This window comes from Indicator indicator, chromosome 10, assembly GCF_027791375.1.
Source record: "Indicator indicator isolate 239-I01 chromosome 10, UM_Iind_1.1, whole genome shotgun sequence".
NCBI lineage: Eukaryota > Metazoa > Chordata > Aves > Piciformes > Indicatoridae > Indicator > Indicator indicator.
Window position 1 is genome coordinate 35843815 of NC_072019.1, and position 24798 is coordinate 35868612.

The following is a 24798-nucleotide window of genomic DNA, read 5'->3' on the forward strand; positions in this document are numbered from 1 at the left end:
TAGTTTCATTTTTGTTTTAGATATCTGCCAACGTGCATTTAATAGCTGGTTATAGAGACTCAATTCATGGGCATTTCATGTGAATGACAGCAGAACTGGGGCCTGTGTATTAAAGCTGGAAAGAAACGCTTGGAGTGAACATGTGGGGCAAACTGAAATTACAGGGAGGTTGCCCTGGAAGTGTAAAATGATGAATCACAGAATCAAAGAATTGTCAGGGTGGGAAGGGACCTCAAGGATCAGCCAGTTCCAACCCCCCTGCCATGGGCAGGGACACCTCACACTACATCAGGTTGCTCACAGCCACATCCAGCCTGGCTGCAAAAACCTCCAGGGATGAGGCTTCCACCACCTCCCTGGGCAACCTCTTCCAGTGTCTCACCACCCTCATGATGAAGCATTTCTTCCTAACATCCAATCTGAATCTACCCATTTCTGGGTTTGCTCCATCTCCCCTTGTCCTATCACTACCTGACACCCTAGAAAGTCCCTCACCAGCTTTCTTGTAGGTCCCTTTCAGATACTGGAAGGCCATAATAAGGTCTCCTCAGAGCATTCTCCTCTCCAGACTGAACAGCCCCAACTGTCTTAGTCTGTCTCCATAGCAGAGGAGCTCCAGCCCTCTGATCATCCTCGTGGCCCTTCTCTGGACATGTTCCAGCATGTCTATATCCTTCTTGTAGCAGGGGCTCCAGAACTGGATGCGGTACTCCAGGTGGGGTCTCACCAGAGTGGAGTAGAGGGGGAAAATCACCTTCCTCGACCTGCTAATTACACTTCTCTTGATGCAGCTCAGGAAACGATTCACTCACAGGCTGTGAGTGCACCCTCGTGGCCTCATTAACAGAAGTGGTTACAAACCAACAGCAAAATCAGCTCAGCTTACATTTTCTACTAGTGGTATTACAGAAGAACTCTGATTTGCAAATACACAAAGCAAAGGCACATTAACAGGAGGTGTATTGAGGCAGCCTGGTGAAGGGTCACTTGGTGCCTGGTAGCCTTACCTTCTTACGCACCTGTTGCTCTTTGGCTGAGTGAGCTTTGACGTGCTTGCGCAGGGAACTGGGGTCGGTGTAGCGCTTGGAGCAGCCAGGAATCTGACAGGCATAGGGCTTCTGTAAACATGAGGGAAGGGAAAACAGTTCATGTTCCTCTGCATCTCCACAAGCAGCACACAGAGCACTGAGGGATGGCTGTTTCTGTCAAATGTGGTGTTAAGCCTCAGGTGTTTGCTCTGTGAGCTGTCTCCAGATTTGCTCTGCCTCCTCTATGCACACAACACAGAAAGACCATTCTGATCCTTCTGATTTTGCATTCCGTGCAAGTACTGAGAGCACCTGACACATCTGCACCCTGTCATGTTGAGTACTGATTACTGGGCTGAATTAATTGCTAAAGAGATGTAACTGGATGGGATTTGAAGGCATTAGTTGTTTTCTGGCCTTTACAACGGACAAAATGATCATGAGATCACCCAGTATGGCTATAAATAGAGAAGCTTTGGTCTTGAGTTCTGATGCAGACAGTTCTTAGCACTGTTCATATGCAGCAGAGCAAAAGTTGTGGCACGGTACACATTTGGTTTCCTTCATACCTTGTTCCTGTTTTGAACAACTCCAGCAATATCTTTCTTTTTATAACTGCTAAGCAAACAATCTGCATCAAACATTAACAAGTGAGCAAATCAATGCAGAAAGAAGAATCCACTATTGTTGATTTTGTTAGGAAGACCTTTCCAGCTGACTTGGGCATGCAGCAGAGATTGCCAGAGTGGCACAGTATGAGCACTCTTTCCTGGGAAAGCCATCTGGGGTTGGGCAGGCACACTCTTCTCATAGGAAAATACATAAATAAATAAACAAGGATGCTACAGTTTAACCCCTACTTCTGCAGGCCCAACGACTGAAAGCCTCACCAAGTTCTTCTCTTAGTTATGCCTGCTCCCAGCAGATGAAGCGCTCTGTTACAACACAACCTCCCAGTGAATGTGCAAGTACCAAGGTGAACACAGGGACTCTAGCACTCGTTATTGAGTAACCACTGACTTCAGTGAGAGCAGAACAGTGATGCATGGCACAGCTCACGTTTTAACCTGGAGTGAAACATTCCTGTCTTTTTCTTTTTCCTTCTTTCCCCCCCACCCCCTATCTGTCAACATTCCTGCAGCCTCCTCACTTGCACTAAGCAAATCCTCCTGGTGTGTTCCCAAAGGTGGCAAGCTCATTCACCATGTCCTCAGTGTCATGCTCTTTAATCACCTCGTTCCATAAAGAGATTGCACAAAGGGGAACACCCCCATGGATTTGGGAAGAAGTGACTGTGAGGTCCTTTAGCCAAGCTGCTCTGCTCCTGGAGGAGTGCTGTCATGCCCTTCTTACTACAAGGACAGATAGGTTCCCTTTTTTCTGCTTCTACCTAGGAGAAGGATCTACCCCAGATGATTTAGTAGAGAGTCGATCAAACTAGCATGCAACAGTAAGTCTCTGAAATTATTTACAGATTCTCCTTTTGGAGAAGATAAATGATGGAGTGACCTAGATTGAGAAGCTGTAAAATCAATTCCAAATGGACTCAATAAGGAATAAGCAGCCTATATACACCCCTTTTCTTTGTAAGTACCTCCAGAGGATAAGCATTGCTGCTCTGTCCAGCCAGCAGGAAATTTCTTAAGGCATAATAGAATCATTCACCAATCCATGACCTTACAGGCTACCCAGAAAGTTACAGGGCAAGGCAGATTTATTGAGAGTGTCTGGAACAGAGGGAGCTGACACCTGAGGAGAAGCTATGGAAACTGTAACAAATCCCTCAGCAGAAAAACTAGCAGAGCAGTTTTCAAATCCTTGATGTCATTCAGATTGGTGATAAGATCACTCCACTTAGTGACAGGGAAATTAGATGAAAATCTGACTACCAAGGGTCATGGCCATTTGTTTTGACATTCCAGGCAGTTATTTTGCCCACTGAGCTAATGCAATGTGCAGGCTTTCCAGTAGCAGCCTCCTGCAGCTCAGTGATTTTTCACATTCACACAGCACACTCAGCTAACCCACTGTACTGCAGTTAAAGCAGGTGAGTGGAGGTTAGTCACTGTGGGGTAAGGCTACAGAAACAAACGATCTGCAACAGAACAGCATGGAGGGCACTTTTTAAACATTTAAATAAGTTAGTAGAAAATGATTACTGTACCTTTTTCCTGATTTATGAGCATTTCAGATAATACAGACAGAGATAAAGGGAGAAGAAAAGAAAATAGAAAGTTAAGAGATTTGTCTTCAGTAATTCACAGCTTAACAGCTACAAGAATTTTTGCTTATTTTGGTAACCACTTGAATTCCCTTTCAGAACTAACAAGTGACATTTCATTTTGTGACTGGCTAATAACAAATATCTCCATTAGATTTAAGCAGTTACATTTCAAACCTGTGCACCCACTTGCCAATGAGACTCATTTGAGAGCTAATTACAAATTCAACTATTCAGGTTGACTTTCAAATAAATAAAAGATTGTTATTGTAAGTGTGCTTTGGGTTGGAAAATGTGACTGCCTCGCTTCTCTTACTTGTTTGTTTTTGCAAGGCATAATGTACATGAGACATTCCTTAATGCTGCACTGTCTGAAATGCGTAACTGCTTAAAAAGTAAATATCAATTAAACTCAAAAGTTCTGCCCCATAAACACTTGGCCAAACCTTCAACCATATATTCAATTCTTTGCAAGAGACAAAGGAACAGCTCTGCCTGTTATTCTTTACAGGCTTTACGCTGAGGACTTAACTTGTCTGCAAAGCTGTCTGCTTACTTGCTTTCCCCACAATATGATGATTTAATTTTATTGGAGCCTAAGACACTAGACAGGCTCCCCTCTTCTCTGCAAGACAAAAGAGAGCACTTGGGCAGCTGAGCCAGAATCTACCAACTGTACATAGGAAAGGAAAGTTTCTTCCAGTCAGTTCTGATGGTGGCTACTCAACACAAAGCTGAGATGCATTTACCCTGAGATGTCTGAACTGCTTCTGCTTTCATTCAGAACAGGCCATAGTAAAGCAGCACAAGATAGGAAGTGAGACAATGAGACACATTCAGTGCACAGCAATGACTCAGCTTTCACTCCCACTGTACCTGCTGCTGCCATCTCTTACTGGAACAGGAACAATGGGAGAGTTTGCTGAGTAACTTATTCCTGTATAACCTTTTCTTGTGTAACTGATTCCTGAATAACTTACTCTTGAGCAACTTATTATTCCTCAGCATGAGTAAGAGCTGAATTCGCCTTTCTGTGACCAAAGCTTTTTCATTTCTCAAAGCACACACAATTACAATTCCAAACAAAATGACGGTTGCCTGCAGCTGAGTTTTCCAAGCTGCTCCCTGTGAAAAGGAAAAGCCACCCTCCAGCTGCAGAGCAGGTTGTGTGCAAGGAGCACTGGAAAACTAAGTGCAGCTCCCAGTGTGAAGTCGTGCTTACGGTATCCAGGTGTGTTCGCTGGTGCTTCGCCCGGTCACTGGAGTTGCTGAAAGCTTTCTGGCAGCCAGGGTGCTGACACAGGTATGGCTTCTCCCCAGTGTGACTCCGGAGGTGAATCTTAAGGTTCTCAAGCCTAGAAAATGCCTTGTTGCACCCTTCAAACTGAAAAAACAGCAGAAAAAGTCATTGTAAAGTACTGTTAAATAAACCACGTGTAGCCACAATGAGAACAGTGTAAGATCCAAGTTGGACGTGCAATAAATCAACCAACATTCAAACATCTGTTGGAATTTATGGATGAAACACAACATTTTGTGCTCCTCATTTGATCTGTCACTGAAGACATGGCATGTAGCTCAGCACTAATACAAGGGTTGTAAGTACCTCACATGTTCGGCCTGAAGTGCAGAACACTTAAAGACACAGTGTCAGAACAGAAAATTCAGGGAAAGAACAAGTGTTCTGAGAAGTTCTCTTAGATGCTAACAGGCACAGCAAGCACTGTGGGCAGGAACAATTAGCTCCTACAGACAGAGAAGCAAGAGGAGCTATTTGTGGCAGGTTGGAAGCTGGTTTCAGATGTCTGAAATCCTATACCCTGGAGCAGATGAGCATGGACTATTACAAGAAGACCTGATCCATGTGAAGAGCAGTCCAAAGGAACTCTGCTGTTACTCTGCACCCTTTTCTTTACTAGCCCTATCACTCAGATCTGTTCTCAGCATTTACACCAGCAGTAACCTGAGCAATTCTGATTTCTTAAGCACCCGTTCCATTAGGGCACACAGTAATAAAACGCTGCAGGGCATTCATAACAGAAGTAACTGTTTCAAATTCAATCTGAATAAATAAATAATTCACATTTCCAGCTCTGGGCCAAAGGAAGGGTGTTTTGCATTGCTCACTGCTAAGTTTCAGTGTCACAGTGCAGTGGAGAAACTGCGTGTAGGATGGGCTTTAGGATCTAGCTCAGGTGAGCACAAAGACAGGCAGAAGCACGTTCATGCAGCAGCAAACCCACAGAATGCACTCAGATCCTCACCCATGTGTACAAATACTTTCATGCACACTTGCCCACGGGTGATGGGCTGCACACACTTGGCCCACTCTGCATTGCGGCTTTGTGGCACTACAGATCACAGTATCGCAGTATAGCAGAGGCTGGAAGGGACCTCAAGAGATCATCAGGTCCAACCCTCCTGCCAAAGCAGGATCACTTAGGGTAGTCCACACAGGAATACATCCAGGTGGGTTTTGAACATCTCCAGAGAAGGGGACTCCACAACCTCCATGATCTTGTAAGTGTCTTTACACACCCTGGGTCCTCTGTGATCTGAGATGTCAAAGATGTATTTGAAAAACAGAACCCTCTTCACCCTTATATCAACATTAACACCAACTTGGACAGCAGGCAACTATGTCTTAAACCCACTCTTTCTGGAAGTGAGATTTGTTTATTTGGGTACAATTCTGGCTAAACAGGAAGAAAATCAGTGGAAAAGTATTAGGGACAAAAACCTTGCTGTCAAGTGATGAGATGAGGGGAAGGTGGTACACAAAAGGGAAGGTGATACACAAAAAGTGAAGGTGAAAGTCTTGAAAGGGAGGGAGGAAAGGAGTTGTTGCAAAAATCTGAGAAGCATGGGGCTGAGAGAATCCACTGGAGAAAGGTCTCTGCTAGGAGGGACTCCAGGAAACACCATTTCAACTCTTATTTCTTGCTGCTGACTGTGTCCCTTGCAGTTCTTCCCTACAAGTCCACATGTGGAAACAGCACTGCTTCCCTCAAGTGCAGGTGCCTCACCTGCACAGTTGCACAAGGACAAAAAGATAACTTCATCTGTGCTGTTGAGCAAACTGTGTTCAGTCTTGGACTTCACTGTTACTCTCCAACACTTTTAACGCTTCCACCTACTCTTACTACTTCAAGTGCATTTATATATGCACAAAATAAAACTACTCCTAGATAAATGGGATGCTCATTCTCCTTTTCCAACAACCTCCAGGAAGATCCATCAATCCCACAAATGCCTCAGCCTCAATTACAAAGAACAAATGTTCACTATGCGAAGGGCTTTAGGATGGTGAGAGCCGTTTGATCAACTAAGAAGGCTACTCAATGGTATCTCCCAGACATCTGGCCCCAATCTGTCACTGCTTAATCCTGCAACCCTAAATATTTTGTTGATGTTTGATGCCTGGGATAACTGTAACAAATGCTGCATGATCCTCAAAGCCTATAAATGTCAACAGAGCTCTTAAAGGAGTCGATCAATACAAATAATCATTATATTGCAACCACTGCTTTTGTCTTTATTGTGCAGCCCTTCATGTGGGCTTCAGCCAGTGCTATGCTACACACAAAACAATGCCAGCTGATTACAGTAAATTGCATGATGCAATTATTGGACCTCATAACTACTCCTGCTTTTAGAATAGGGCTTCTACCAGGAAAACATAAGCTATAGACACATACAGGACTAAATTAGTTCACTACTACATGGAACTAGAAATGTTGTTATCTTTATTTTACACTAAAAGCTGACTGGAATGCAACTGCTGCGATGTCATGCATTTAAAAGGTATGTTTACAAAAACACTGAATTATCTCCCAGTGAGCTAAACACATCACAATTTCCCTAACAAAACAATTTAATCTAATAACTGTAATTGCTTAAAATGTTTTTTTTTCTTTGCTTCCATGTTATACTTTGAATGCACCTGAGAATATAGTCATGCAGTAATAACAGCCTATTCCCAAGAGGGTTTATATTATCAAACGTTTACCCTTTTCATAAGCATATTTAATCACAGTCATGTCTAGAATATCTGTCAGTGGTACAGATCAAAAGAAACAAACTCTAAACTGAACAGCTCAGACCATAGGCTGAAGCAATAACTGACGTTTTCTTAGGAAATGAGTTATGACTGAAAAAGAGAAGCCTTCACAGTTATAGTCCTAAATAGGTCCAGTGTGCCATTAGAAAGCTCATTAATATACACCTCTGCTCTCTGCTGCAAGATCAGTTAAACAAGCTGCCTTTTATTTATAGACCTGAAAGGGAAAGAGCAGGTCATATTGGCTGCTGACATCTCAGACAGCCTACAGATGGAAAACCCAAAACATTTCATTCCAAAGCATTTCATACTATCAATAGGAAATCTCATGTCTGGGCAAAACATCTACAAGCCCTGTGAACACTGTCAAACGTTCTTTCTTCCCAGCTGATTACAGATTTGGGAAAATTTGACTAAAAAACATGTTCTGAGAAAAAAGATCCTGTGAGGATATGTATCCCTTCTGGAGGGGAAGAAATAGTCACAGCACCCTCTAATAGCATCAGTGTTTTACAGCACACTGAGTCTAATGTTGGGCCCTGGCAAGGAGACTCCAAACCATTCCCAATGTCAGTAACCTAACCACTTGAGTTCTTCCACCCAAGAACCAAAATACCTGATTTGGTGCTTTGGTTTTTCTAGCTCACTCCTCCCTGGAGTCATCTGGAATTCTCTGTTGTAGCTACAATGTAGAGCCCTGATGCTGCAAATACTTGTGTATGAGTTAACATGGCTCATGCAAGGAGTTTGATTAAACTCAGCAGAACTATTTGTGTACATAAAAGGCAACCCATAGGACTGAGTTCTTAGCTTCTTAAAGGATCCCAGTTTGCAGAGCCAGGTTTAAATTTACAGACTGAAATTATTAGAAGCTGGGTTTTTTGCTTTGTAGTAACAAACCAATGGAAGGTACTCGTAACAGCAAAAGGACCTGCCAATTTCTGTCTTGTTTTGAGCTTTTTTTTCTTTTCTTTGAAGTCTGAACAATTTGTTTGCAAAGTGACTATTCTACATTCCACTTCATCTGAGTTCAGGGGAACACTGCTTATACTTGGTTTATTATTATTATTAATATATATTATAAAAAAGCATTTGGAGTTTCAGACAGACTGTTGGACAATTGCTGGTGTGTAGAAGAGTAAAAGGGTTCAGCACAGGAAAAAGAGAAGATCTAGAAAATGCAATACACGCTTCAGGTTGTTGGGCTTTAGAGTAATTACAGCCAACCATTTGACGTCAACACATTGTCCATCTTTCTTTATGCTGTTAGACAGGTTGCATATTTCCTAGTTAATGTGAAATGGGGAAATACTAACAGGCTACAAACCCTGGAGGAGGTGTTTGATCAGCATCCGGCACTGAACTGAACAAGACTTGGGGGCTGTCTCTTTTATTTCAATTTTATGAATTTTATAAGCCCCTAAGCCTGCACTCCTGGCCCCCCCTCGGCAGTACCAGGAGTTCTGGGTGCATGAGGAATGCAGACCTGGCCTGGGCAAGACAACAACAGATTCGTTTAAGGCATGAGGCTTTCAACAGCAACCAGATCTGATTCTGCATGCACCGTGATTTCCACACACAAACGGAGCTCTCTGACTGCAGAAGGCAGCTGTCTGCCTGCCAACAGCCCCTGAGCTGGGATTCCCCCACTCTCAGAAATGAAGGACCTCCTTGTCTGAGCTCTCCGAGTCCCTGGGGAGCAGCAGGTCTGCCCAGCACGAGGAGCTCAGGAGGACACATCCTGCTCAATAGGTGCTGGTCCCTCTCCCCCAGCTACAGAGGCAAACCAGATTTGGGGGGTGGGTTTTGGTTTTAGATTGTTTTACCTGTGTTGCTGAGTATATCTGGCATTAAACATGAGCTCTGCAGATCAGCTCTGAAGGTCTGCTGTCATACTGAGTGCAGGAGAGCAGCTCAGCAGGACAGGCTCTGAGCCTTAGCCTGTCTCTCAGCAGGACTGGCATGTCTTCACTCTTACTCTTGCTCATGTAACTCTAAATTATCATCTGCCAAATAAGGGCTGAATGTTGTTCAAAGCACTGAAATATTCACAGATTTATTTCTTCTAGTACCAGCAGGTCAGGCACCTCACTCAGTATTTCAGTGAGCAAACAGAATCCTAGAATCATTGAATGGTTTGGGCTGGAAGGGACCTCCAAAGGTTTTCTAGTCCAACCCCCTCTGCAGTCAGCAAGGGCATCCTCAACTAGATCAGACTGCCCAGAGCCCTGTCGAGCCTCACCTTGAATACCTCCAGGGATGGGGCCTCAACTACCTCTCTGGGCAAGCTGTTCCAGTGTTGCAGCACACTCATGGTGCAGAACTTGTTCCTAACATCCAATCTAAATCTCCTCTTCTCTAGTTTGAAGCTATTGCTCCTTGTCCTATCACTGCAGGACTTTGCAAACAGTCCCTCTCCACGATTCATGTAGGTCCCCTTCAGGTACTGGCAGGCTGTTATTAGGTCTTCCTGGAGCCTTCTCTTCTTCTTAAGCTTTCCTTAAGTTTTCCAGTAAAACTCAAAATATCTGGGAAAGCAGCAGAGCATCCTACCATTTTCCCAACACCCCATTGCCAGTCTTAAAGTTCTTTTTAGTAATCCTTCTTTAATGAAGTAGAAGGAGAAACATTTGTTAAAACAGGGGCACTTGCTGTGCTGTAACATATGAGAACGACCCAGAAAGCTCAGGGATATCTCCCTATCAGCAACATGACAGCCACAGATTTTGCCATAAGGTTTTGCTAAATGTGTCATTTGGAAAGCAAACAATGTTCTGAAGCCTCATTACAGCTGGACTGAATGCAGCACTGTGGCTTGCAGGCAAAAATAACATTGCGTGGAGCAATGTTTTAAAAGACAAAATGCAAAATTCATGGGGTTATGGAGTAGGCAAAGGAGACTCCCCTCCCCAAATCTATATCCCAGGAACTTTATTTCCTCATATGGAATTGAGAAACTGGTATTTATTTGGGATTCTTCGAATTGCTTGCAAACTATTTGCAATTAAAGGCCAACAGACAATCCAAGATTTGCTGCTCCAGGACCTGAAGCCAGAACTGCTTGTTTTGAGGACAAAATGAAGATTGAACAAAATCAATTAGAACCCTCTCCAGCTGTGCCAGCAACCAACCACAAATACAATTAAAAAGCTTGTCTCCAGTTCTTTTAGATGACTTGAACATAAAATACAGTTTACTACACATCAGAAATTCCTTCCTCTGGACCAGTAAATCACTGCCTTACCTCACCTCCCAAGGAAACATTTCAATGCCAGGTTGCATCTAATGCATCACCTCTTTACACCTATCTCAGCTGCAGTTTCACTGAAACTCTGACCCACATCTTTGTATTCTGGTGCCCATTTCAGTCACATATAAACAACAGCCTGTACTTTGGGGCTAAGAGGCCAGTTACACTGCAAACAGCTCGGTACAGAGTGCATTTCGCTCCCATGCAAGATGGAACAAGCCCTCATGATGTACTTACATGTGTAAGACTTTCCAAGTGTGGAGTGAAGAATTAATTTGGCTAAGATAATGAATGCAGCTCCAGGACAAAGGGAGAATCCATTATGGTGTATGTAGACTAACCAGTGAGGAAGAAGAAAAACCCAACCAAACAAACAAAAACTCTCAGAATTAAAGAGAAGATGACAGCAAGGAGGGGAAGGGGGAAAAAAAAGTAATTACAAAAAGAAAAAACCTCAACCCTAAACTTATGGCTGATTAGCATAGCATAACATCTTAAAAGGCCAAAATACCACATGTGTGGCATGTTACAAAAGAAGATTAAAATAAAGAATATCCAGAGAACCATGAAGTCTCAAAGCATCTGGAGTTTTATAGTAACAAGGAGGCAAAAAAATCAAAACCATAATTGAAAAAAGTCTGCTGTGATACATTACGGTACATTGAGGCTTGGTGGAACTGAAAGGAGAAGAGATGAAAAGGCAAAATAAGGGGGAGAAAAGAAAAGCAACAAGAAAAGGCATTTATATTTTAAAGATGTCACTCAGGGGTTTTTCTCCCAGTTATTAAAAATTACACACCCTGCTTCTGTGAGCTGTCTCTGTAACGTGTTGAGGGCTCTCTTTCAGCATGGGTCATTGATGCATGCTGGGGAATTCATCAACCATTTGGTACCCAGGGCAGGGGCACTTTTCACTCCTGGTGTTTTGAGATACATCTGCAAAGAGAATGGCAGAGAAACTGCCTGTCCTGTTTTACATTCTGAATCCAATGGGAGATTTGAAGAGAGGCAGGACAAAGATGGAAACTGAAAATGCTTGCTAAAAATAAAGCCCACACTCAAAATTAAGCAAACACTCTGGAGCTGTTACATTGGCATCACAATCAACTCTAATTGAAATACTCTGAATGTATTCACTAACAAACATTTGTATGGGAAATCAAAATGAAAAACTTCCCTCTTTCCCCCCATTTTTCTCTAGTTTTAATGAACCACTCCAGGAAGAGAAAAATCCACACATAGTCCAGTCTGCCCATGCCAACCTCGTGTCTATGAACATGAAAGGTTTCCAGTGCACCCCAGACAGGACCAGGCTGGATGAAGTCTGTCCCCAGCCACAGGAAGATCTGAGCCATAGCTCTGCCAAACCCTGTCTGCAACAACTACCATGTCATCTAGCACCACTGAGTGTCCAGCCCAACTTCCCACTCATACCCCCAGAGTACCTTTTTTTTTAAAAAAAAACCAAAAACTAGGAAATCCAGCTCATATCTTTGTCAAGACAAATAAATATGTTTTATAGTCAGAGCTTGTCACATGTCATCACAGCTAACAAAGTGGCTCCTGTCCTTGGCAGATCAAACAGAGAAGGATCCTGTGGCTAAAAAAAGATCTCCAGTTGGAAATTGTTTGTCACAGCCAACTCAGCTAGTCAACCACCACCAAATTCCTTCAGGGAAAAGACGAAAATTAGCAGCAAGGTAACTCTCCACCTCATTTTTTTTTTCCTTTTTTTTTTGTTGTTGTGAATGTAACTTCTTGTATGTGGTTCATTAGTTTTCCTCACAAAATCTGTTTCAGGAAGTGGATAGTTGTATTTTGGGGGTGTTCTTCCATTTTAAATAGGGTGGAACTTTATCTGCCCTTCTCATACCCTACCTGGCTTCATTTCCAATGGAGCTTTTATCTCAAATTGTTGCTTCACAAGATCAGCTCAGAAGAAAGTTTCCCTGGAAACTACCAAGCTGTATGAAATTGTCAACACTGGATTAATCTTTGTTCAGTGATAAGAATGACAGACAAATATCCCCAAAGTTTTTCTTGGCAAGGGAGTAGACAATTCAGTGGGGTTTTCCATGCTCACATAGAATCACAGAATGTACTGAGTTGGAAGGGACCTCTAAAGGCCATCTAGTCCAATGACCCTGCAGTCAGCAGGGACATATTTGACTAGCTCTGGGCTCCTGCTCTTTTCTGTGCCATGCTGAGCCAGTTTGATTCTCCATAAATGAAGACTGGGATTCAACCTGCAGTCCAAGGAAGGCAAAGGATCTACTCTAAGACGCATGTGATTAAGCCCAGCACTTCCTCACATGTGTAGAGCTGAGCTCTGACAGAGCCCTAGAAGAGCTGCTGGTGAACCAGCAGGAAAGGGAGATCGTGCAGTGGGGTGGGAGCTTGTTACTGTCTCAGGGTTGGTTACTTTATTCTGCATTCCTTGTGCCCTGGCTGTGGATCAGAATCTCAAGTGACATGGCTTCCTCCTTTACTCACTGACCCACCCCAGACACATAAACCGGAATCACACAGAGACTCTACTCTGGGAGAGTCAGAGGGTTACGTAACACAGAGAAAAGCAATTTTCTCTTTCTGAGAGGATAGGCTGCCTTCTCCACAAACGAGAAACCTCTCATTACACCTGAAGTCATTCATTTCACTCTTGCGGTGTTTTCATTTCACCTTGTTTGGCCACGTTCATTACATGATGGAAAACCTAGAAGAGGCAAATGGCTTCAAGAGCCCACCTGTTTCAAAGGAAGTCTTCTGGCTTTGTCACAGTCAAGTCAGTGTCTGGACTGTGTTGTTGGAAGAGCAGCTTAAGACTTTGGAAACAACATTCTGTTCTTACACTTTGTAATGACTGAGCCTCAGCAGTGGCTCATAGCTCAGCTCCTTCTCCCTGGTCAGTCAGAAATAATGTGCTGACTTCTGTTAGAGGCTGAGCTCACTCCTGTAACCTCCCACTTCCATGTGCTAGGTGCTTCAACAGGTACAGTAACTGGTGCACACCAACCTGTGAAGAGGTTAGATGGGATTCTGCGCCTAGGCCTCCAAAGGAGATGTTAAACCAAGATTTTGATAACAAACGCTCCAAAATCCACTGCTACTTTTCTATTCACAGTGACTTACTACATCTGAAGCAGTATGAGCAGTTACAGTCTTTACCCAACTCTGATCCAGTTTGAAGTGGTGGAGTTGCCTCCTAAAGCCTATTGTGAAGACAAGCTCTGTGCTGAAGAGCAGACAGCGTGGCAGCAGTGCCAGGTCCCTTCATTCTCTGTAGCACTGTGGGATCCCCTAGGATAAAAGGCAGTACAGCAAATGTTCTTTTCTCAATAGCACTTCATGTTTTCCCACAGTCTCATTGTTTACAGGGAGTTAGCAAGTCACTTCACTAATTTAAAATAGATTGTATCCCACATGGGTGGATAACAATAACACATATTGGTGAATCATATGGCTTTCAAATGATATGTATGAAAAAGAAGTGCTACACATATTGTCTGAAATTTTATTGTGTGAAACCACAGCACTTAGCTCCCTACCAGCTGTGTCAACAATTCCATGTAATAAACTAATACAATTGTAGAGTAACAGCAAGGTTAGCTCTGAAAAATGGAAACCCAAGAGTTTTTTAAAGCAACAAGACAATGCCAATGCAGAGGGATGAACACCATTTCAGGTGGGAATAACCAGCCTTGTGAATGATGAGACCTCACTGAATTTAGATTCCATGGTTACGAGTTGCCTAAGAGGAAAAGGGATTATATAGATGAAAGGATTTTTAAAGGGGAAGAAGTGTAGGTTTGGATATCTGAGGATATTGGCTTGTAACGCTTGGACTGTACAACCACCGCCAAAGCACCGCATCTCGCTGCTAACATCATATGCAGGGGCTGCTTTGAAATGAAAGGAGAGTGAGATCTTCCCCGGACTTTGCTCCCTAGGCTCACACCAGCCTTGTATCCACACCAAGCCTTTCATAGGAGCTGCTTCACACGCATGATGTAGCTCCTGAGGACGGTGCCAAAGGACATTCCTGACATACTTAACCAATAGCAGCCTGTGTACGGGAACAGCTGAACGAGCCAGGCTCAAACAACAAAGGTTTCACATTGAGCTGTCTCACAGAATTTTTAATATGCTGTTAAAGAAAGAAATAAATAGCTGAATAAAAGACTTTTTTTTAAGATAATATTTTGAGGGGAAATTGGAAATGGAACTCAACAGAAATAGGTTTTAAATTGAACTGTTGAACTGTAGCCCAGAAATGACAAGAAAATTAGATCGCTTTTTTTACCTGGACCCCAATAAAAAAACCAGTCTACAACACTCTGGGTAGACCACAGTTTTGAAAGAAAGGAAATTATGTAATTGTCATGCATGATTATCCAACATTTAGAAAGTACCTGCACAGTTTTCCTGAGAGCTATACTTCCATCCCATAACCTAGCAGGAAACCACAATCACTTCTGTACCTTACGTGAAGGACTTTGAAAGGAAAGTGCCTCCAAATCCAATACAAGCAGCTCTCAACATGTGCATTTAATCTGCCTAGGTTAAGAAACACCCTGTGGCCACCACACTAAAGAACCGAAAACGTAAATTGAAGAAATTATATCCATATGATTAAGGAAGATTCTTAAAGAGAAACATGTTGTTAAGTACTTCATTGAGAATAAAATGAAATGCAGTAAGAGAGGAGCTCTTTGCAACAAGTCACTGACGCAGATGCTCTGCATGCAAAATGGCAGCGTTCAGCTCCGAGTGGACATCTGGAGCAGATTAGCCTGATGTTGAGAATAATATAAAATTAAAACATTTAGTTTCAGCTTCTAAAATTAAATATAAAAATCAGAGCCCAACGGTGTGTTGGCCAGCTTGCCTCGTGACTCTGATAGCAAGAGTTTCTTCAGGGTTTGAATCTCTTTATGCCTCCTGTCCCTGTTCTTGGGAGCCCTGGTGCTCTCAGATGCTATCCACACAAATTGCACTGGGCAGAACAGTTGTGTCTTGAAATGTGCTGCTCAGGATGCATTGTGATGCTCAGACAGGTGCTGCTCTTACATTGGACTATCAGAATGAGGAGTCCAAGGCCAGGTGTGGGCCAAGGCAGAGTAAATGACCCCAAACTACTGGCAGCACTGGGATCCCACCCTAGCCAAGCCTCCCAGGGCCTGAGTATGTTTAATTTTTACATTTACATGCTGACTCCACACTTTCTGAATCTGGAGAGCATCCAGGCTTGATGTGTTGAAGGTGCTGGATGACTTCAAGCCCTTGTGACGCCCCTCTTAAAATATGCTGAGTTCCTCCTGGCTGCTGCTGCTGAAGCTACTCAATTCACACGAGGTCTGATATGACCAACTGGTAAGCTCTCCCATCTCCACTGAGGAGAGAAAACTCCACTCCTGGTGGGATCTGCTCTTTTGGATTCAGGGACAGAGGCTGTGCAGGAGGCTATCACAAAACCATTTCCACATCCAAAGAAAGCTTCTATCCTTGCTCCTACCTCTTCCATGTACAAACTCCAAGGCTTATGGCAATCAAGCATTTGTACTGCCCCTTCTCTACCTTCCTAGAGAGATTAACAAGGATAAAGGAGGTGCACAGGGCTGTAATTCCCTCTTCCACAGCTGGGTCTTCTGCCCTCAGCCTTGGGCTTGCTACAGCTGGATACCTGGCCTGTCTACTCTGATTCTGAAGCAGGACAAAAGAGTACTTCTGCTTTCTTGGGGTGCCAGGCTTGGCACTTGAGAAAATTCGGGAGAGAACTAACTAACAGACATGTTTTCAGATGTCCTATTTCAGTGCTCTGCTCCACACAGCTTCCAGAACCTACTGGCTTAAACTGTCCGTCTCCACCTAGACCAAGCATTCTGACAACTCTGCACCCAAAAGCCAGCAGTATCCCTAGAATATTTCTGAACAACTCATGCCTGGTTCAAGGAGCCATGCTTGACACTTGTGCCATGCCACACATCCCTACTGCTCCTCTCTGCCTGCAGATCTACCTAAAGGATCCCTTTGGATCTGCCAGCAGCCCAACAGCATGGAGACAGTTGGGTGTCTAGGAAGTGGTGAACTGTGCAATGGATATGACATGGTGCTCTGCTGTGGGAGATCTGGTTACTAAGTCCTGTGACTGGGTGACTAAGCAAATCACTTCATCTCCTGTGCACAGTCTAGTCCTTTTTGCTTTCTGACCGTACTGAGATGCCTACTGAGAAAAGGCTGTGCAACACCAAGAGCCTCATGAGATATTTCACAGCATCCTCTTCTCATCAGTCACTGGTATAAAGCCACTAAGCCAGAAGCAGTGCTGTGGGAGCAAATCAGTAACCGCAACACTGGAGAGAATGCTATACATGTAATCATCTTCTGGTGGTTTGCTAATGCACCTTCCTGCTTTGAAATATTCTCCTAGAGGTTTGAAAACAGAAGTAACCTCAAACAAGCAACCAGCATTTGCTTTCTATAGGATAAAATTAAGCTCTTTGTAGTGTGGTTTATCTCCTTTCTGACACAGCTGGGAACATGCCAACCTTGCCACCTGTTCCTGGACTTCCTTTAAGGCAGCCCCATCTTTCAACATGAAACCTAAATTGGCTGTGCACAGCCTTGCTCCTGCACTTTGCAATGTAAACACCTGCACATATGTTTTAAATAGCCTCACACCTCTGTATGTAAAATTTCAGACACCTGTGAATTGGCTTTAAATAGCCCCATTGGGTTTTGGGGACGGAGAACAACTTCCAGGTGCAGATGAATAAGGTTATTTCAAGGGCATAGGCAATGTGCAGCCTCCAGTCTGAGCACACACAATACTGCATTTCCAGATTTAAAGCAAGATTTGAAGCACCAGTCCTCTCTGTGACTCATTAACCATCTGCCAAATGTGGGTATAAATACATTTGTGTCTCTGCATTCTATTGAGGCTTGATTTGCCGGGATTTAATTCTGTAAAGCACCTTGAGATGTTTGCACCAAGTGTGCACTCCACAGGCAAGAACAGTCTCAGCCTTGCTCTTCCCACAGCTGCACAGGAAAGGCTGATTTTTATTGGGCTTAGACTACATCACTTTGTGATTCTTCTGGAGAGAACTTTCTTTCCATGTCTCTATCTTTAAACAATAAAAAGATTTTTTTAGTTTTATTCCCATCTACCAGCACCTTCACATCAGAACCTCACAGACGATTTCTTACGCCAAAGGTTTGGCCTGCTTTGACCCATCCTTTACCCACACAGAGTTCTGATAAACTCTTCCATTGGGCTTTTGCAAATGATACTCTAGGTGAGTAAAGGCTGGGCACTCTTCATCTGCTGTATGTCCTTTTAAATCCCTGCCTTTCCTCTTCTACTTCTTCTCCAGTCACCTCATAATTGAGAAAACCACTGAGACAGTCAGTTTGTTCTGCTGTTTAAGAGACGAGTTCTGCATGAACTTGCTTTGATTTCACGGTGCTCTATGTTACCACAAAGCATTCTTTGAAAAGGAGAATAAACTTTTGTATTTAATGAATGATTAGGACTTTTCCAAAAGCTACCAGCATTTATTCTTAAAGCCATGTCCTCTTCTCCTTCCCCAGAAGAATGTCCCAAACAACCTCAACCCTCCACATGCAAACAAATACATATTTTGGTGACAGTGAGGCAAGTCTTAGTACCTTTAATTAGAGCAGCTAACACAGTTGAAGAAGTCAGACGGGCTCTCAGCACAAAAGCCCTTCTTTGGATGTAAAACTCTCTCCAGACTGACTACAAAGAATTGTAGCCAGAGACTAAAAAGAAAAGAAGAGGTGCATCAGATTTCCATGCTGCTCCACACAGAGTCACCCAAGTGACAGTATCTCTGCTAGCCTGCACAAAGCATACCATGAGCTTCCTTCTGCCTTCCACAAGAGTTCATTAATTCAGGCCCAGGCCACCACAGCTGAGCTAGGGAGCTTCCAGCAGTGGAGCAGGCCAGAGGAAGGGCAGTTCCAAGCTTCCTGAAGGCATGCTATAGACCCATGGAGATGACTGCTGACACAGCCATGCCCTGGGGGATCATGAGTTTGCTTTGCCTTGAACAGAGAAGGCCACACAAAGCTAGCCTCTGCTAGCACTGCTGCACTTTCTTTTTTATTTATTACCCTTGGGAGACCAGGGAGGAAATTTTGTGGATCCCTCCTACTTCAACTCCTCTCCCACTGGTTGCAACCCTGGAAATGCCAGGGCCTGGGGGAATGGAGAGATGAAGCCCTTTTTTTTCTGTCCAAACTATCCTGGATCAATGTTTTGTGCTGAGGAAGAAAACCTCACATTCCTCCTTGTGAGCTTTCTGTGTTCTTTTCTCTCTGCCAAATGTGACCATATGAAGTAAGAACTCTTTAAATTTCATCTGGGAGGCTGGTGCCTTTTTAATTAGCCCCTAATTACAGAGAAGCTAAAGAGCAAACAAGTGAATATGCAGTTGGAAAATGTAGGCAAGGAAAATAAAAGGGGCAAGAGTGGTGGGCCTACCTGTTCTTCCCTGCTGTCATGGGGTTTATATACACATGAGCTCACCAGTTACATGAGATGACATCAGCAGGACTGTTCTCTCTGAGTTAGATGTCTCCAAAACATCCCTGGCTTGAGAAATTTCTCACTGAAACTGCTCACTGGTATCAGCCTTTCATATGCCCTGAAGCAGGGGCTTCACATACAGCCTTGCTCCTTCCAAAGCACAAGAAGCACAGCAGGTTACAGAGGCCTTGTACGTGTGGCAATACAGAACTCCAGCTGCCTGTGTGCATTAAACAGCTCTCTTCAACTGCCAAGGAAACCGTGTTGCCTGCTTCAGCAGAAAAGACAGGGTGTGGAGAGATCAAGTCCAGTGATTTCAGGTAAGGAGATGGAGAAGTCAGGTCTCAACATAGTTAACTGCAATCACTGTCTTGCTTTCACTCTGAGGTCACCATAAAACCAGAGTGGCAGAGAAGAGCAAGGCAGGGGAAGCAGAACAAATGCTGAGCAACCCACATGGCAGATTGTGGCCACTGAATAGAAAAGATTCTCAAAATTAGAGCCCAGGTTGGGGATGAAAGAAAGGATAAAAAGGGCTGAGGATGCTCCTTCTGCCTCTGAATCCTGCTCACAATGGAGAACTTAGAATTGATTTTGACACATGACCCTAGTTCTGCTTAGGATCAACCAAGTCCATGTACCTAAATACCCCGTGTCAGGCATCCAAAACATACCCCATTTTTTGTTATTTTGTTTGGTTCTCCATTGACATTTTTTACCATGACTAACACATGATTTTCCCTCAAAACTTACCAGGACAAAATCACAGCTATTACACATAAGAACACAGCCTGAAGGCTCTCCGAGTTGAAACAAGCCCTGGCACAACAGCAGCGTGGAGGCCATAGCCAGTCACAAAGGATCATGCCAGCCCTTTACCACAGATACATTTGTGCACTCACCCTTAAAATCCACACACCCCAAACTCTGGCAAATGATGTCAGTGACAATAGGAAATGACCCTTCATCAGGGCACAGAAAAGATCTGGCCAGCTGAGGAGAACCTCTCAGAGCACTGGGTAAAATCAGCTTCTCCCCTAGGCTGCTCTCCTCTGCAAATCAGTTGGAACATCATGATGCAAGACAAATGAATCACATCAGTGGGTTCAAGCCTCAATTAAGCTTGTAACCATTTCTTACAGTCCTTTTCCCCTGCATGAAAATCACTTTTCTCAACATTTAAAACATTCTTGGCAGAAGGCAGAAAAGAGAAAAAGTATATTTGTGTAGTCATGGCTGAAAAGGTCCTTTCCCACAGCAGCATCTCCGAGGAGAATTTTCCACTATCTCTAGTTGCCTTGGAGACATTGGGCCGAGCTGATGGGCCAGTCATGACCTCACCTGTCACCTCTTAAATTGGACCACAAAAATGCGGTGCATTTGGGCATTACAGGCTGTATCTAGCCTGCTATGGCACTGTCCTGACCACTCTTCTCGTCTCAAGGTCATTGTATGGATTTAAATCATCCTTGCAATTCAGAAACCATCTTTTGTAATTCAGAACCCACCTTTCTTTCTTACAAGGCATTCAATGGCACTGACCAAAGTGCAAACAAGTCTTTGGTAGAGAGCTTCACTTCCTCAGAGAATCGAACCCACCACTCCAGGGCCAAATGAGAACAGGCAGCCTTTCTCCTCAAATCATTTCAGAGCTCTTCTGCAATTCCACCAGCAGTGATACCTGAGAGAGGGCTAACACACAACATGCTGACCTTGTTCAGCAAGAGGTCCACTCTGAAAACCACAGGCTGGAAACAGCAGCATCCTTCTCCAAGTATCTGCTCCTTGTGCGCAACAACCACATACTTCTTTCTGCCACCTGAACAATTAGGTTTTGATGATCAGCTGCACCTCATGGACCTCCAAGGCAGGCAGGGCATCAGGAGCTGCTAGTCTGATTTAGCCAGAAGTTTGGTCATAGTGATGAAGAATAAACAGGTCAGAGTGAGTGTGTGTGCTGCCAGGTTTAATAGTAGGAAGAAATTATTTTGCTGTTAGCAAAAGCATGTCATTATTGTATCAATTTGCAGGTTCTTCTGAAAAGTCACTTTTTTTTTCTTTTTTTTTTTTTTGTAAAACAAGTTCTGCGAATCCTTTCTTGTTCCAACAGTCAACTTACTCCATTCTCCCACCTCAGATAAAGGATTAATTAGGTGCCAGTTCACAAAAACCTCTCTTCTGAGAGTAAACCCACAGAAAAATTGCCCAGCAAAGGAAGAGTGCTGTAGAAAATGCAAAATCCACAGGTCTACAGCAGCACAGCCAGGCTGTCACCAACTCACCTGGGACATTCTGCCTTCCTCCCCTTAACTTGTGGCCTTGGACCATTAGTAAAAAGTTGACACAGCTGTCCCAGATGCAAACTCACTGGCACTTCATCTGATATCTTAAAGTGACAACAAACAAATAAAACTAAAAGGGTTTTATGCCAAAAACAACAGCCCAGCTCCAAATGCATTCTAACAGTTATGGGAGTACAGAAGATCTGGAGTCAAGGACACACAGTAAGTAAAAATTTTGCTTTTCACTGTTTTTAATGCCAGCTGTGAAGTTACGAAAAGCTGGTAAACTCTAAACCTTGGGCACAATACAATGCTGGCCAAAGTTCATGTCCTTCCAGTGATGGGCAGGGGATCTAGGATGCAAACAGCAATGTAATGATGGTGATGATAATCAAGCTAAAATCATCTAATTCCACACAGCAAGGAAAAGTCTTCCTGACCCACTTCTTGCTGTTGGCCACTGTTCAATAACTGGCAATTCAGGCACGAAGGAACTTATTGCTGTGCATCTGCAATCTGTCAGAAACAGTTCTCTATTGAAACATGCAGTTACTGCTGTCCTTTGATCTGCTCTTGTGTAGAGGACTTTGTCCTGTTTGTGCACAAAGCACTCCTAACTGGAAAAGCGTGTGCTCCTGGAACATGAGGGCCATATACTCTCTCTGCTGCAGTTCACCAGCGCATTTATAGCATTAACTGCTCTTTTATTTTACTTTAATCCTTCAGATCGACACCACCAGCATGGAACACACATGATGCATGTTTCATCTGGTATCAACATCTCCTCCTCCTAAAAATCTCCAAACCCTAAGGAAGCGGAAGGGCTTTCTACAAAGGTTTTCCTGTGCTAGAATGTTGTAGGTTAAGGGAAATTGAGAGTTGTTTGGTATAACCATAAAGTCCTCCAGAGGCTAGAGAGTCCCAGGATATTGTAATCTGTTACTCTGTTCCATTTCCCTGTACCTCTCTATTTAAGGCACTGTACAGCCAATTCTCTCTCTCTCTTCTCTCCATCCCAGGCCATGTGCTGTTATCTTCACGGTTTGTGGAGAAAGGCTTTCTCCTGGCCTTGGCTGGCAGGGAATTTCCAGCTACACCACTGGGCCTGGATCTACTGGGGATGGTTTAGCTGCTCTTGGGCCTGCTGAAGCTGAGTGGGGTGGAGGTTTCTGGAAGGCTCTGGAAGGTTTTGGCCTGGTAGGCCCAGGTGAAGGACTGAGCCTAATTTGTGAATTTATTCCTTTCACCTGAATGCCTTTTGTATATACTTGTAAGTAGAATTTCCATTTAAACTTCCATCCAGTGTGGAGCATTTTTATTTCACTCTTTGGGAAGGGGTAAAATATCTTTCCTGTCCTTGTGCCTTGGGCAGTTTGTGGCTCAAAACTAGAAAATAGAATCTGGACAAAATCCCTTTAGATTTCAGTCTAACATTTGGATAATGATTTTATAATTACCAAAAATCATCAGACTTTTTGTAGAATTATTAAGGCTGGAATAGACCTCTGAGATCATCAAGTCCGGCCTATGACCTAACACCACTATATTGACCAGACCATGTCACTAAGTGCCACATCCAATCCTTCCTTAAACACCTCCAGGGACAGTGACTCCAGCACCTCCCTGGGCAGTTCATTCCAGTGTCCAATTACCTTTTCATTTTTAAGGTTCTTGATATCTCCTTTCTCCTTATCATAACAAGTTCATTTGAGAAAGAAATTGAACTGCCTGAAGAGAGTCCAACCAATTCTTCCACCAAGTCTTCATTCAGATTATCTTGAAAATTTTAGCTTCAGAGCTGTGTGTTCAAGAAAATCTAAGATTTTCCTTTAAATAAACATTTATTTTCATCTTCTTGATTTCCAAATGAACTTTGTGAGTCTACAAGCTCCAAACTGTTGTTTTGTTTTGCTTTTAATGAAAATGCAGATTCTGGCAATCAAGTCTGTGCCAAGGGATCTGGGAGATGGCATAGGAATTTGGCCCATTGTATGGATACCTCTTAAGTGCCTGCCTCTGGTTTACTTATCTTGCTTCCCTCTGACCTACTAATTCCTGTTTCAACACAAGTATTTCAGGGATTTATGTGTCAAAGAGAGAGAGATGTATATATTTTTGAATCCAGCCCAGTATGAAGCAATCATTTTCAATTAGCATGTCCTCAGATGAATACAATGAGCCTGTGTTTTTCATTTCCAATTTGTTTTGTTCCGTGCAAAAGGAATTAAAGAGATAAAGGACATACAAAGAGTGATCCCAGATGCAGCTGCAATGAAAGATTTATCCATTAGTATGTTAGAAATATCAGACTGGCTACCATTCTTAGGGCTTCAGATTCCTGTCCTTTAGTTGTATCAACTTTTCTGCTTTTAAATTAAATATTGAGCATTGACTGGTTAGTTAGGACAGCACCAAAATAGGCAGCTGCACCCCAACACTGTTCTATGTTCACCAGATCTAGTATTATACAATAATTTATTGTGCCCACCACAATTAAAGGAACAAGAAGATGTACTAAATAAAGGCCTCTGGCTGCTTTGCTTTTGCAGGGAGAAACTGGAAAGCATTTTATACGCCAATATTGCATTTGATCAAATAATGCCTGTTCTCCAGCACACAGCAAACCCCCACTTATCCCTGCCCTCTCCCTGCAATGTCTGGGAACACTGCAAGTCACCCTCACTTATGGGTAGTTTTCTGTTATAGTAAATGTACCTCAGATGAGCTGCACTGACCAAAATCACCTATAATTGTCATCCATACAAAACATGACCAAAAGCCACTGGACCTGTGCTCACTGTGTGCCACCTTACCTGCGCTCAGGGCTCAGCATCACAAAGCAGCTGCTTTGGTACCAACACTGACTGATAGAATTCTTGCTACTGTTTTCTACCTTTTTTTTGCTCATTTCTACTTTGTTTTGCGAGCAGAACCATGCTGTGAACCAGACCAGTGGTTTTATCAGAGCTAAAACCAGAGAACATTAATTTTAACCAAGATCTGTTCAGCTCAAACTGCACATCCCATAAACACAAATACTGGAAAGAAGGGACAGCAGCATTCAAACTCTTGTGCATGAATGAACACGTAGGGGAGAACTTTTCATCCGCCTAACCTCATGCACTAATGAACCATGAAGTAGCAATGGCATAGCCCAGTTGAGGTTGCAGGGTGCTAATTGAATGCATAGAGAATCACATCTCAATCTCTTAAATAAAAACCATTTACACAGAAAAATTTCAGCCTGCTGTAATGCTCCTGTCCTTGCTTAGCTCTCTACGACCTCTCTCTTCATACCCTAAAATGCCAGAAGTCTCCACGCTCTGCAGATGGTACTCCACAGCCAAGCAGATCAACCTGTGCTTTGGTGAAGAAATCTTAGACCCACTGAAATAAAGGACTCTAT

The 24798-nt window shown here is 43.3% G+C and overlaps 1 protein-coding gene across 1 annotated transcript in view; it reads right to left on the reverse strand.

Moving 5' to 3' along the window:
* GLIS1 (GLIS family zinc finger 1) overlaps window positions 1–24798 on the reverse strand; it is a 207363-nt gene that overhangs the window by 38761 nt on the left and 143804 nt on the right. Inside the window, exons 5-6 of the mRNA XM_054384350.1 lie at window positions 4472–4633; window positions 1008–1118 (exon numbers count right to left, since the gene is read on the reverse strand). Of these exons, the coding sequence (XP_054240325.1) occupies window positions 1008–1118; window positions 4472–4633 (273 nt within the window). The remainder of the gene's footprint in view (window positions 1–1007; window positions 1119–4471; window positions 4634–24798) is intronic.